Source organism: Dama dama, chromosome 17 (genome assembly GCF_033118175.1).
Source record: "Dama dama isolate Ldn47 chromosome 17, ASM3311817v1, whole genome shotgun sequence".
NCBI classification, from domain to species: domain Eukaryota; kingdom Metazoa; phylum Chordata; class Mammalia; order Artiodactyla; family Cervidae; genus Dama; species Dama dama.
The window spans coordinates 14,315,880-14,331,608 of NC_083697.1; the positions used below are offsets into that span (position 1 = coordinate 14,315,880).

Consider the following 15,729-nt stretch of genomic DNA (forward strand, 5'->3'; position numbering starts at 1 on the left):
GAATACAGAAATTCCACTCCAGGGTATATATCTGCTGCTGCTAAGTCGCTTCAGTCGTGTCCGACCCTGTGCGACCCCTTGGACGGCAGCCCACCAGGCTCCCCCATCCCTGGGATTCTCCAGGCAAGGACACTGGAGTGGGTTGCCATTTCCTTCTCCAATGCATGAAAGTGAAAAGTGGAAGTGAAGTTGCTCAGTCGTGTCCAACTCTTAGCGACCCCATGGACTGCAGCCTACCAGGCTCCTCTGTCCATGGGATTTTCCAGGCAAGAGTGCTGGAGTGGGGTGCCACTGCCTTCTCCAGGTATATATCTGAAGAAAACAAAAACACTAATTCAAAAAGACGCATGCACCCAATGTTCTTAGCACTGTTTACAACAGCCAGGATATGGAAGCGACCTAAGTGCCCATCAACACATGAAAGGATAAAGAAGATGTAGTATATATACATATCCAATGGAGTACTACTCAGCCATAAAAAAGTGATTATTTTTTTCACCATTTGCAACAACATGGAGGATATTATGCTTAGTGAAATAAGTCAGAAAGACAAATACCATATATTATCACTCATGTGAAATCTAAAAAATAAAGAGCAACCTAGTGAATACAACAAAAAGATGCAGAAAACAAATTAGTGGTTATCAGTGGGGATAGAAGAGGGAGAGCAAAATGGGGGAGGGGATTAAGAAATACAAATTTCTTTACATATAATAAATAAGTTACAAGCATAATGTTCAGCAGAGAGAATATAGCCAATATTTTATGTTAACTATAAATGAAGTGCAAACTTTAAAAATTGTGAACCACTATTTGTACACCTAAAACTTATATAATATTTTAAGTCAAATATACCTCAATTTTAAAAAAAGGTCTAAAATTAGATGGTGGCGATGGTTGCACAAACCTGTAGATACTTTAAAAAATTAAATTATATTCTTTAAATGGGTGAATTGTATAGTACATGAATTATCTTAATCAAGCTGCTTTTATTTTTTTTGGACTAGATTCATTATTTTTTTTTCACTTATTTTTATTAGTTGGAGGCTAGTCACTCCACAACATTGCAGTGGTTTCTGCCATACATTGACGTGAATCAGCCATGGATTCACATGTGTTCCCCATCCCAATCCCCCCTCCTGCCTCCCTCCCCATCCCATCCCTCTCAGTCATCCCAGTGCACCAGCCCCGAGCACTCGTCTCATGCATCCAACCTGGGCTGGCAATCTGTTTCACCCTAGATACTATACTTGCTTCAATGCTGTTCTCTCAGAATATCCCACCCTCGCCTTCTCCCACAGAGTCCCAAAGTCTGTTCTGTACATCTGTGTCTCTTTTTCTGTTGTGCATATTGGGTTATCGTTACCATCTTTCTAAATTCCATATATATGCATTAGTATACTGTACTGGTCTTTATTTTTCTGGCTTACTTTACTCTGTATAATGGGCTCCAGTTTCATCCATCTCATTAGAACTGATTCAAATGAATTCTTTTTAATGGCTGAGTAATATTCCATTGTGTATATGTACCATAGCTTCCTTATCCATTTGTCTGCTGATGGATATCTAGGTTGCTTCTATGTCCTGGCAATTATAAACAGTGCTGCGATGAACATTGGGGTGCACGTGTCTCTTTCAGATCTAGTTTCCTCCGTGTGTATGCCCAGGAGTGGTATTGCTGGGTCATATGGCACCTCGAATAGCCAAAGCAATCTTGAGAAAGAAGAATGGTCTGGAGGAACCAACCTGCCTGACTTCAGGCTCTACTACAAAGCCACAGTCATCAAGACAGTATGGTACTGGCACAAAGACAGAAATATAGATCAATGGAACAGAATTGAAAGCCCAGAGATAAATACACACACCTATGGACACCTTATCTTTGACAAAGGAGGCAAGGATATATAATGGAAAAAAGACAACCTCTTTAACAAGTGGTGCTGGGAAAACTGGTCAACCAGTTGTAAAAGAATGAAACTAGAATACCTTCTAACACCATACACAAAAATAAACTCAAAATGGATTAAAGATCTAAATTTAAGACCAGAAACTATAAAACTCCTAGAGGAGAACACAGGCAAAACACTCTCTGACATAAATCACAGCAGGATCCTCTATGACCCACCTCCCGAATACTGGAAATAAAAGCAAAAATAAACAAATGGGACCTAATTAAACTTAAAAGCTTTTGCACAACAAAGGAAACTATAAGCAAAGTGAAAAGACAGCCCTCAGATTGGGAGAAAATAATAGCAAACGAAGCAACAGCAAAGGATTAATCTCAAAAATATACAAGCAACTCCTGAAGCTCAATTCCAGAAAAATAAATGACCCAATCAAAAAATGGGCCAAAGAACTAAACAGACATTTCTCCAAAGAAGACATACAGATGGCTAACAAACACATGAAAAGATGCTCAACATCACTCATTATCAGAGAAATGCAAATCAAAACCACAATGAGGTACCATTACACACCAGTCAGGATGGCTGCTATCCAAAGTCTACAAGCAATAAAGACTGGAGAAGGTGTGGAGAAAAGGGAACCCTCTTACACTGTTGGTGGGAATGCAAACTAGTACAGCCACTATGGAGAACAGTGTGGAGGTTCCTTAAAAAACTGGAAATAGAACTGCCATATGATCAAGCTGCTTTTAAAAATCCAGGGATACTGCCTCTGACGAGCATACTGGTAGACCGAACAAGCTGAGGAAAGAATCTAAGCTTGAGGACATCTCAACAGAAATCTCAAAAACTGAAAAGTAAAGAGAACAAAAATTGGGGGGGGGGGGGGGGGGGTGAAAAAAGACTATCCAAGGAACATTAAGATAACTACAAAAGGTGTAATGGAAATACCAGAAGAAGAAAAAAACCAGAGGAAGAGAAGAAATATCTGAATCAATAATAACTGGGGGGACTTCCCTGGTGGTCCAGCCGTTAAGAATACAACCTGCAATGCAGGGGATGACAGTTCGATCCCCGATTGGGGAACTAAGACCCCACCTGCGGCAGGACAACTAAGTCCATGTGCCACAACTACTGAGCCACAACAGTGAGCTCACATGCCACAACTAAGATCTGAAGAAGTCAAAAATAAACAAATAAAATAATGACTAAACATTTCACAAATTAATGTCAGACATCAAACCCCAGATATAGGAAGCTCAGAGAATACCAAACAGGATACATATCAAAAAAAAAAGAAAAACTCAACTATACCTACACATATTCATTTTCAAGCTATAGAAAATAAAATTCCTGAAAGAAACCAGGAAAAAAAAAAAACTACTGTGGAACAAAGTTAAGAATTATATCCAACTTCTCAGAAAAAAGCAAGCAAAAAGAGAGTGAAGTAAAATATTTAAAGTACTGAAAGAAAGAAAGCACCAATCCAGAATTCTGTACTTTACAAAATTAATCTTTCAAAAGTAAAGGAGAAATAAACACTTTCTCAGAGAAACAAAAGCTGAGGGAATTTGTTGCTAGCCGGCCTATCTTGCAAGAAATGTTAAAAAAAATTCTTAGAGGAAAGGAAAATGACATAGGTCAAAAAATCAGATTTACCTAAAGAAAGGAAGAGCATCAAAGAAGGAATAAATAAAGGCAAAATAAAAATGAGGGATAATCACAGAAACAAAATGAAGGAAAGGAAGGAAGAAGGAAAAAAGCAACACTGCCTGATGGAAAAAGAGAGTGTACAAAAAGTACTATGAATGGAAAGGGGAAGCCAAGCCAGGAAAAAGTAATTTTGTTAGAAATAAACCACAAAATGGATAAATTACATGCATGTCATCGACAGCCAGCAATTGCATATTCCCAACAAATCAGACATACCTACATCCCTGATGAAATTCTGGGGTCTATGTCCAGTGTCTACAAAATGTTGGCAGTAATCATTATGGGGATTTAAACTCTGTGTTCCCTAAAGAAAAAGTCAAAATTAAATTAATAGATTTCACTCTGGTGGCAGATACATTAACTTGGAGCTTTTTTTTTATTATTATGAGGCCAAGCAAAATATAAGCTAACTGATAGATTTAAAAAATAAAAAACATCACTACTAAAATGATAGTTTACAATTTAGTTATCTACAAACATTAATAGCCAAGCATCAGAAAAACATTTCATGAATAATTTTAAATGATATTTTATTTTATAATAATAATGATCCCTCAATAACTGAAAAAAAGTCTTGAACATAAATAAGTATTTAAAATCTTTTCAGGCACAGAGCTGAAACATGAAAAGTTAAAGATTTGAAAATTATTTACCTTAAGAAAAGTACTAGAATCTTTATAAATCTCTTCTTCATATGGCAAATTCTCTTCCTCCTGTTGCATTTCTAATTCATCCTTAAAAAAGGAAGATTAAGTATATTTTATGTTTAAGAGGAATCTTATGTATTATATTGTAAGTATTAAGACTCATAAATATTTTATTTCCCTAAGACATAAATTTTTCAAATTACCATTAAACTCAAACATTGAATTCTTTGCTTTCTCATCATTACCTCTAACTAGCTATATTTATAATAAAAATTTCCTTTTCACTCTCAATAATAACTGTCTATAACTACTAATTTTGTTGACTAAGTTATCTAGATTTACCTTAGATATAATACTTGAAATTATTAGATGCTTAAATCATGAAAGATAGGCCCACCAATGGGGCAATTTTACTTCTACTAGAGCAAACTGAAAGAAATCGCTATTTTATAGGTCAAAAATGTTAAAATGTTAGGAACTGTATATGCTTTAATCTAACATAGTCACAAATATTTAAGTTATATATTAGGATATATCAAATGCAACCAACACACAATATTGTTGTTTCACTAAGTTGTGTCCAACTCTTTATGACCTCATGGACTGTAGCCTGCCAGGCCCCTCTGTCCACAGGATTTCCTAGGCAAGAATACTGGAGTGGGTTGCCATTTCCCCCTCCAGGGTATCTTTCAAACCCAGGGATTGAACCCACATCTCTTATGTCTCCTGCACTGGCAGGCACATTCTTTACACTAAGCCACCAGGGAAGCCCAACACACAACATAGTTTTTATGAAATTAGGTAATTATACTTAGAGATTTACTGAACTATTTATTCTCTTCTGTTAAATATAGCTGCATGACAATTAATTTGAAAAGGTGGAAATAGGTTTTTTGCCCTTTACTTTTTTTTCACCTAAATAATGCAACTGTAAGTTCATAAGTTGGGTTTTTTACCTTGGGCCTCTGTTAGAAATGCTTCTACACTGTTATCTAGCCCATGGATTCTCAAAATATTTTAACTGCACTACCCTATATTGTTAAGATGAAATAACATAACTCATAAAAGATAGTAGTGCAGCCTCCTGAAAATTGATGCAATTATCCAACGTTTCTGGTACATCTACCTCCTTGCTCTTATTTAAGAATGTTGTTGTCTAGAGCTTACTAGGCATGGCGCTTAGTGTTTTATATACATCACCTGATTTAATCCACATACCTCTTCTATTAAAATGAGTAAATTGATATAAATGGTGACATATATGCTACTGACATTATTCAGTGTTTTGTCAAAATTCAACTTTTGTCAAATTTGTTTTCCTAGATAAGACTCTACAGATTGTAAGGACTTATTTTTTTTCTTGACCAAAACACTGTCCCATTCTCTACTTGCCTTATATTCTTCCATCTTGTCTTCATCTGTCTCTCCTTCATCCTGATACTTACGTTTTGCGTTTGGAGCAGCGGTATCGTAGGAAGCCCTGAAAATTAAAACTGAAATATCACTCACAAATACATAAGATGTATACATGTATCCATTAATATTAAAGAACAGTTTTACAGAGACAGAACAAGGCAAAATTTCCTAACTAAACAGTATCCATTCACTCAGTTTTAAAAGTATCACAACCTGATTAGTAACTTTGTCCTTTATTTTTTAGAAAGCAACCAAATGAGAAAATAAGTTTTTATAAGGTATGTATGGCAAAGAGAAATTTCTACATTACATATCATTCTAATCTGTCTTGAGTGAAACTGATGTTCTAACTGGTAACTACAATACTGAAAAATTCTAAATGCTTTATGAACTATCAAATGAGTACCACTTTTAGGGTAAAGTACTTTTTTTTTAAATAAGGATTTTTAAAATAAAATTATATATGGTACATAAGCTAATTGTCAGTCTAACATTCCATTTTCTAACTAGCTCATAAATGAGAACTTACTTATATTCAGAAAATAAGCATTTCGTAATTCATAGACAATAAAAATCAATGTTTTCCAAATTGGTATACTGATGCTTATCATAACAACACACTTGATGCCTAAGATTACTGTTTATTAAAGCAATGATCCTTTTGCAAATATTAACATTATCACTTATAAAGAGCAATTATTCTACTGACCTGCAAGTTTCTCTTGTTTCAGCAATTTCTCTCTGCTCATCTTTGCTATTTAACACAGCACCAATGCTGTCGGCACTTTCAGCTCCCAACTGAGAAAAGGCAAAAATCAGAACACAATGTACTGAACATCCTTTCTAGCCATTTGTAGCAGCATTTAATACATCAAATATTTAAAAAAAAAAAAAAGAAAGAAAGAAATATCCCTAACTATAGTAGCAAGCAAATGGACTATTTACCTTGCAGGAAAAAGGGAAAGTACCTTGAAACAAAACCACATTATTTAAGAATGATTTCGACAGCTGAAAAGTATTTTATGCTTTAAGTTATACTGAAATCAAAACAATTAACTTGAGCCAATCTTCTTTTAAAGTAAATAATAAAACATGATTTAGCAGTAGTAACAAAAAAAAAAAAAAAAAGCAGCTAACAGTGTTCATAGTTTGATAGGCATTATGTTAAACACTTTCATCCATCTACATACCATACCTTATTTCTTCTATATAGTACATATACTTCATGTGCTACACTTTATTTATCCCATACTGTAATAAATACCTATTTGGTTTTATTCAAGCCAAGTCTTTATATAATGATTACAGGCACAATACTAAACTTTCCAAATACCTGAAAAATAGTTATGCAAATTATGGCTGGCAGTTGGGGAAATTTTGCAAAATGCAAACGTAAACAAATCCCTAGTTGAGATAAGTCTGGCTACAAACTGTGGCATCAATTCATGAAAAAATTAAAAACCAAACCAAAGGTATAGAAAGCAATTTATAGGCCATGAGGAATCACTTAATATTTTTAAGCACAAGAAGAGCATGAGGAAGTCTGCATTAAAATAGTCCTTAAGCTCAAAACAGGTGAGAAAGCATACAATACTAGAGCCCAGCCTTTATTGAACAATTATATTAATTCCCACTGCCTCTTTAGACTATTCCATGACTCCCCTAAGGTTTCTCCAATGATACATCTCTTCCAATATTATTAACTGTTCTGATATTTTAACTCTTCCAAAAAATTTTCCTGATCCCTACTCTGTTTCGTCAGAAAACACATCTACTTCCTGTAGGGGAAATGCTTTTTAACCTTCTTCCCATTAAAGCGACTGACTCCACTCCCTTCAGTTCTCAGATAAACACAAGTCACTTTCTCAGAGAGTTCTTCCATGAACACTAGAGACAGAATAGGTAGTCTCCTTCCATTTTTTTCTTACCTCCTCATTTTCTCATTCAGATCAAAATGCAAACTAATTTTGTTTTACTTTTGTTTATTCACTATTTATATTATTTTATATTTTACATTTGTACACCTCAATAATTTTATGTTTACTTTTGTCTACTTCTCCCCCCACTGAATTGTTAGCTCACTGAGGAAAAACTCTGCCCTGTTGATATCTATATGTTCAGGAGCTATTATAAAGTCTGACTTATAATAGATGCTCAATAAATACGTGAATAAACCAATTAGATTTCTTGCCAAGGCCTAAATTAGAATACGATGTTTTATAAGACAAGCGCTTTAAATCAAATTGTGCTTACATACATATTCGTCTTGTGTTCCAACATTTTTTTTTTTAATTGTGGAATGACTGGAGTAATTAGACTTTCTATTGTGTGTGGGTGGGTGGGGTGTATGTGTGTGTGTAAACAGACTTTCCATTGTGGGTGGGTGGGTGTGGCTATGTGTGTGGGTGTGTGCATTTGTCCAATTCTTTGTGATTCTTCCTTGAAAGTAGCCCACAAGGCTACTCTGCCCATGGAATTCTCCAAGCAAGAATACTGGAGTGGGCTGCCATTTCCACTGTGGTAGCACTAAATATATTATTTGAATAATTATGACAATTTGGTATCCTTTGGAAGTATATTAATTTTTAAAAACAAAGCTACAAGTTAAAGAGCAGGCGTAAATTACTGGTGGCAGCATCAATGGCCACAATCATAGCGTGTGCCTATACACTGCATCTGATATACCCAGCAGCCAAAAGCAAATCAAGCAAATTACATACATTGAGTTGTGCTCTAGTTTGAAGTTCATGAATCAACAAAAGCTTATTAAAAACTAGCTTTGGGTAAGAAAAGGAGTTAGGGCAGAAGATTAACCCAACTGGAACTGTCCGTATGAGTTAGTGATGTGCAGTCGTGGACTCAACACTCAGGACAAGGGACGCACAGAGCAAGGAAAGCCTAAACCAGGGTGTCCCTGACGGAGTTCCATCACAAAGCTCTGACCTGGGCTGTGCCATAAAGAGCAGACAGAAATCAGAAAGACAGGACACTTCTTGAAAGTTATAAAGTCTATTATATTACACAAATAACTTTCTGGAGAGCAACCAGTCTGTCTTGTTCATGTAGTAAGTGAAAAAAAAGGCTGCTGATAAAGTGGAAATCTACCATTGATGATATTGGCCATCCTCACCCAGGTGGAATGGTTTCTAACCAGTTATACCAACCAGGGTGCCAGGTGCATTGGAAAGAGCACAGAAAGGCGTAAGACTGAAGCTGGCAAACTTAAGTTTTGTCACCTTCAGCCTGTAAGGTAAATTCTTTGAGCTTTATTTTTTTCATCTATAAGATCCAGATAGCATCTGACTTGTATGATAAAATATAACATACGTAAAAGTTTGTCAAGTCCTTTGACACATACAAGGGACAGCTGCTGCTGCTGTCGCTTCAGTCGTGTCTGACTCTGTGCGATTCCATAGACGGCAGCCCACCAGTCTCCCCTGTCTCTGGGATTCTCCTGGCAAGAACACTGGAGTGGGTTGCCATTTCCTTCTCCAATGCATGAAAGTGAAAAGTGAAAGGGAAGTCGCTCAGTCATGTCCGACTCTTAGAGACCCCTTGGACTGCAGCCTACCAGGCTCCTCCGTCCATGGGATTTTCCAGGCAAGAGTACTGCAGTGGGGGTACCACTGCCTTCTCCATAATAAATGGCAGCCATTATTAAATGCTGTACACTATGTAAATTCTCAAAAGGTAGGATAACCTATTATTCACAGCTGAATAACCAACATCTACAAGAGTTCCTGGTACATAGTAAGACATTCAAGAAATAACTGTTTATGTATGTATTTTGAGTTAAATATAGGTCTGATTTCAAAACTTAAAAGTGTAAAAATCTTACTTGGTTGTAAAAAAGAGCCACTGGACATTTTCAAACATAACATGATAAAAGCAACTGGGATAAAGAAGTCTTGAAAAAGATATCTGTTTGTCAAAAAAATCATGTCAGAGGCACAAAAACAGATCTGATTCCAAACATCCAGTTTTGTTTTGTTTTGTTTTTGGCTTACACCACGGGGCTTAAGGGATCTTAGTTCCCAGACCAGGGATTGAACCCAGGCCACAGCCATGAAATCGCAGAGTCCTAACCACTAGACCAACAGAGAAGTCCCTGAACACCGACATTTTAAACTCTATGCCATAAATCTTTTCATCATGTCATAAAAGAAGCTATATCTTTGATTTTCATTTACTAAAAGCAAGACTTATCACAGAAAAAGTAACTATTTTCGAATAACTATTAAGATTCCTCATTAAAGCTTATGAGCATTTCCCCCATCACTTTTACTGACCCGAGGGGTAGAAAGGAAAACACAACCTGACTTTAAGCAAAGGTGTGCATCTGCATTTTCTGCATGGGTACTCTACTAATCAGCACCTGTCAACTTACACACAAGAAGCAGTGAAGACAAGCTTTGGAGAGACAAACCTGGGTTCAACTTATTGGCCTAGCAGTTAAGACTCGGGGGCGGGGGGTGGGGAATCAGTTAACTACCGGCGCTTGTGTTTCATTATGTGAAGATAATGCTACCTCTTTCAGAGATTTGTTGTGACTGATAAATTCAAACATTTAGCTGTGGGTAATGACGAGGATACCGTACATGGCACAGTCGACTGCAATACCCATGATGCAGAACCTAAAATTTACACTCAGGCTACTTCCAATGCGGTCTTTAGATATTATGTCAGGAAAAAAAAAAAACAAAACAAAACTGTAAACCTATTTCACAATGAAGCCACAATCTCATGAATCAGGTGCTGATACGAGAAACGCAAGACACAAACGACTATTTACAAAGTGAACAGAAATTTAGGGGCTAACGAGTCGCCTTTCCTCGCGTGAACTGCCAAAGTTTATACACAAAACACCAAAGTTTTGTATCCTCATCACTGAGGATGCCAGACACCTGACGGGCAATCCATACACGATGCTGAAGACCAGGCGTGGCGGTCGGTTTAGCACCACCACAAGGGCCACAACATGAAAGGGGAACGATTCGGGGAACACAGGTAGGTAGGTCCTGGGATTTAAGTCTCGAGACCAGAAAGGACTGGCGGGTGGCAGGTGAGGAGACGGAAAAGCCGGGAGAAAGGGACGAGGAACGCCGCGCACGCGCATTCGCGACCCCTCCCTGGGCCGCGGACCTGCTGCGCGAGAAGCTGTCGACGTAACTTCTGCCGCTCCCGGATCTCCTGCAAGCGGCTGTCCATGTCCCGACTTGTTCTCCACTACCTCGGAAACTTGGCAATTAGCGGGTGAATCCTTGTCCCAATTTCTCTTCGGAATCTGTGGAACACAAAATTTTCCAGCCGCTTCAGGAGGCCGGTACCCAATACCCTTACCTCAGTAGGTATATCCGGCGCGGCCGGAACTTTGCGCCACGGGGCCCGGAAGTCCCGCCTCTTCCCTGACGCCGCGATTTGACGCCATTTAGCAGAGGCCCAATGAGTGTCCTGCGGCGCCGGAGGCGTCACGTAATTTGTCCGCCCTTCCGAGAGCGCGGGCTTTCAGAGTGGCGCGGGCAGGTGGCATGACCTCTCACTGTGCTCTCCTGGGACTGCAGGCTTCCTAGGTCTGTTAGCACTGTTTCCGAGTTGTGGGCCGTATTGTCGATTCCCTTTTCCAGTAATTCCCCAGTTGCCAGTGCTGACGTTTTAAAAATTGCTGGATACCAGGTTTTTTGCTAAAAGCACAACTCGAGTCGGATTGCCGGGTTTAAACCTGGGACTTACTAGCTGAATGGCCTTGGCTAGTTAATCACCGTCTGTGTTCCTCTAGTTTTCTCATTTGTACAGTGGGAGTGATAAGAGGGCCTACTTCACAGAGTTGAAGATTGAAAGAATAAGCAGAGCTAAAAGCATACCACCACGGAGCTGTTTATTGAGATTTTTATTATTACTTACATTTCCCTGTAGGCAGGGAACAACAATGCAGGAGACATGAGAGACGGGTTTGATCCCTGGGTCAGGAAGAGCCCATGGAGGAGGGCATGGCAACCCAGTCCAGCATTCTTGCCTGGAGAATCCCATGGACAGAGGAGCCTGGCGGGCTGCAGCCCATGGGGTCACAAAGAGTTGGACACGACCGAAGCGCCTTAGCACTGAACAACCCAGGGGACAGTCACTGTCTGCTCATGCTCCTCACAACTTGTTCTGCCCGTAGTCCGAGTCCCCGGTCGGGAAAGAAGACTCTTCAAAACAATGCAACTTGCAATAGGGGAATTTATTACTGACTCGAGCCAGGGCCTCCTGCCCTCACCAAATGTGTGAGGACGAAAAGGCCCCGAGCCCCAGTTCTCTCCGGTATTTATTGGGTACAATTATTCAAATGTAAGCAGCAGGTAGTTGGCGCAAGCAGACTGGTTACACAGTAGCGGGTAGTTGGCCAAGCGGATTGGTTACACAGTTGCAAGGCAATTTTTGTTGGCCTAATCCTTCTTGGGCTTTCAGCTTTACCCTGATAGGTTCCCCCTTTCCCGCTAGGCACATGATGATTGGCTGACTCCAGGTGGCCTGATAATTATGTTACCCCGGGAAACCAGGCTCCTACTGGTTAGGGTTAACTACTCCTAATCTAGGCTGCCTGTCATGGCGTTAGCCATGACAGCCTCACATCTATAAGCTTAAGTTATACATAAACGGCCCATCTCTGGGAACCCTGCTTTCCAGGGAATGCACATTAAGCTAAAATCCTTCTCATAGGAAACATCCTGACCAGACCCACCTGTGAATCACTGCCAGGAGAAAGAAATTAACATGCCCGCCCGCACCCCCCCCCCACCCCCCACCCCCACCCCCAGAGGCTGATAGGAAACAGAAGGCGTTTGACTTTACTTCCTCCACTTTTACTATAAAAAAAAAAAAAAAAAAGCCTAAATTCTAACTCAGGCAAGATGGTTCTTTGGGGCATGAGCCCACTCTCTTCTTGCTTAACTGACTTTCCAAAGGAAGTCATTATTCCTTGTCCCAACTACTTGCTTGCCTCTTAATTACTGGCCTTTTGTGCAGCAAGCAGTATAAGCTTAGACTTGGTAACAGATGGGTCAAAGGAAAACAAGTCTTGGTTTTATTCTAGACGTCAGATGCTACGGGGCCCCTTTTTTGTGCTTGTGCATTTGTCTTAGCTGGAAATAACCCTGAGATATAAAAACAAATAGCCTACTGAAATAACCTGCTTGTAGCTGAGGACTCCGTGATGCTTCTCTTCTCTTTATATGAAGGCAGCAAATACCGAAGTCTTAAGTTATTACCACTATACACCATATTATCATCTTATTCCAAATTCAAAGTACTAGCAGAAGTAGACTAAGAAAGTCATGTGGCTCCATGTTTAATTGGAAATTGTGGCAAGTACTTAGTAACATTAGTAACAAGTCTATATTCTTCAAGAGGGGATTTACTTTTTGAAAATAGTATTAAATCCTCCAGATCAAAAGCAAGTGGTCCAGGCTAGGTCAAAAGGGCTAAACTCAGTAACGGATGGGTCATAGTAAAACATGTTTTGGTTCATGTTCTAGAGGTCAGATGCTAGGGGTCCCCTTTCTGTGTTTGTTCATTTGTCTTAGCTGGAAATAACCAGTTCTAGACTCTACCAATTTTCATGTATTTCTCAATAAGTAGCTCTGAAAGGCAATTTCAAGAAGGAGTCCTAAAAATCCTTTGAGTAATGGCAGCACTACTTGAAAAAGTATGCTGACTTCCACGGGCCCTATACTGTAAAAGGCAATACTAACTTGTACTTAAAAATTAGCTGCATCACTTGCCAGTCACATGAGTACTGATTTGAACTTTTATTGATCAGTGATGTAAATAGACATTTTGTTCACTCAAATATGCATTGATATTTATTGAGCACTTTATAGGACAGACACTATTATGGACCCTCAGGTATATAAAAAAAACAAAAACAAAATCAGACAGTTTTCTTTAGGGAGCTTACTATTGAAAGGAGGGAAAAATTTTTTTTCTGGTAAAGTGCAGTGCAGTGAGTGGTATTTGAGCCCCATAGTCACCCACACTCTGCTCTGTGATGATGGTTAAGCTGGGAGTTCACAAACTGAATTTCCCAACTTTCCTTGTCTGATGGCTTCCTGTAAGATTCTGCCAAGAATTCTGCACAGGCAGAAGATTAGAAGGTGGAACATGGAAAAGCTATTGTCCTTTATTTCTCTGCCTCTCTGCTTCTATGTCTGGGGGAATGTCTGTGGCCTTCAACATTTCTCCATAGCAAATGCTGTCTCTTTAGAATTCCTTGTATGATTTGTTTTCCTGCCTGAAATGTGTACTGATAAAGAAGCAAATGTGTACTACCTTATAGTATTTACAAAGCCATTGGCATGTAGCAGAGAGTTGTTGCAATTTTCACAAACAAAGGGATGTAACTCTGAAGTCTGTCTCCCAATGAATTTTAAAACACCAGACCACACCAGCACACCTGTAGAGTACTGTACATGTGCATCAGTAATATTTCTTCATCACGACAAAATAAGGGCCACTAGGGAATGTGTGTGGCAGGGGCGGGGGAAGAAGAAATTTGAAAATTCCCCAAATATAATTCATATTCTTTGCAAAAGCAGTTTTACTTGTAGGCACTTATTTGAAGGAAGTAATGAGAGATGCGGCTTTCCCAGGTGTCTCAGTGGTAAAGAATCCACCTGCCAATGCAGGAGATGTGGGTTCAGTTCCTGGATTGGGAAGCTCGCCTGGATGAGGGAATGGCAACCCACTCTAGTTTTCTTGCCAGAAAAATCCCGTGGACAGAGGAGCCTAGCGGGCTATAGTCCATGGGGTCACAAAAGAGTCTGACATGACTTAGCAACCAAACAACAACAAATAAAAGATCTCAGTAACAATGAATGCAGCTCCCCTCTTGGGCTCCATCCCATAGGCCTACAATCCTGTGTTCACCCAGCTTCAAGCCCAGAGTTAGCAACAGAGACACCAATGGTTTAATGGATGGGGGACTCACATGTGTGAAGCAAAGTCCTGGAGCAACACCTCATGGGGTATGGCAGACGGCAGGCAAGACATGGTGGCCATCTTCACTGGGGCGATCGGAGTATATTACCAGTTATAAGGGAACTGATGTCAGGTGGGCTCATTAGTTACTAGGGAAACCAGTAGAGGGACATGCCCCTCCCCACCTCTTTGATGAGAACAATCACTAAATCACTAGCTGGAGCCTGAGGCAAGTTCATAGGAAGGTCAGCCATCTGATTAGGGTGCAGGCAGTTGGGGTGCAGGGCATGTGCAGAGAGCAAGAGAGCAAACGTCTTCAGTGACCTGACCATGCACCCCTCTAAGTTCCCTGAGGATGACTCTTCCAAACTTACGCATCCAACTGCCTATTGTCCATCTTACTAAAATGTCCCTCAGTCTCAAAGCGGAGATGGCTATAAGGTGAATCCATCAGTTACCCGCATCCATTTATTTTTAAATTACCTTTTATTGAAGTGTAGTTGCTTTACAGTGTTGTGTCAGTTCCTGCTGTACAGAAGAATGAACACACATACATACCCCGCGCTTTCGGACTTCCTTCCATCCAGGTCACCGCAGTGCGTTAAGCAGAGCTCCCTGGGCCTGTCTTTTTAATTCTACTCCGAAAATGGTTCCTCTTTCAGTGCGTGGGATCAGTAGCCAGCCATTTTCCTAAATAAGAAGCACTCTACCTCTCCTTCGGCTTCCTTATCTTCTTTGTGACTGTAATCTCTTCCCTGACCTTAGCACTACACACACACACACACACCTACACACACACCCCAGTCTCCATTTCACACACACACACACACACCCCAGTCTTCATTTCTATAAACGCAACCTTGGATGATACATATCCTGATTCATATCCTAATTTTCCTATCAGTTTTCAGTCTATCAAATTCTTCCTAGAGATTTGTGGAAAAATAAACATTTATCACTTCCAACTCTACTAAAAATTTTTGCATGCTTCCCCACTGTCTGGGGGCAGTGCTGTCCAAGAAATAATTTTATAATTATAGAAATGTGCTATTTGCACTAAACCACTAGCAATATGTATGCACTGAGGACTTAAA

The 15,729-nt window shown here is 39.5% G+C and overlaps 1 protein-coding gene across 1 annotated transcript in view; it reads right to left on the reverse strand.

Moving 5' to 3' along the window:
- METTL14 (methyltransferase 14, N6-adenosine-methyltransferase subunit) overlaps window positions 1–11,050 on the reverse strand; it is a 39,936-nt gene extending 28,886 nt beyond the window's left edge. Inside the window, exons 1-5 of the mRNA XM_061164136.1 lie at window positions 10,823–11,050; window positions 6,390–6,478; window positions 5,657–5,744; window positions 4,271–4,351; window positions 3,834–3,921 (exon numbers count right to left, since the gene is read on the reverse strand). Coding sequence (XP_061020119.1) covers window positions 3,834–3,921; window positions 4,271–4,351; window positions 5,657–5,744; window positions 6,390–6,478; window positions 10,823–10,888 — 412 coding nt within the window. The 5' untranslated portion in view covers window positions 10,889–11,050. The remainder of the gene's footprint in view (window positions 1–3,833; window positions 3,922–4,270; window positions 4,352–5,656; window positions 5,745–6,389; window positions 6,479–10,822) is intronic.
- Window positions 11,051–15,729: the final 4,679 nt, after the last annotated feature.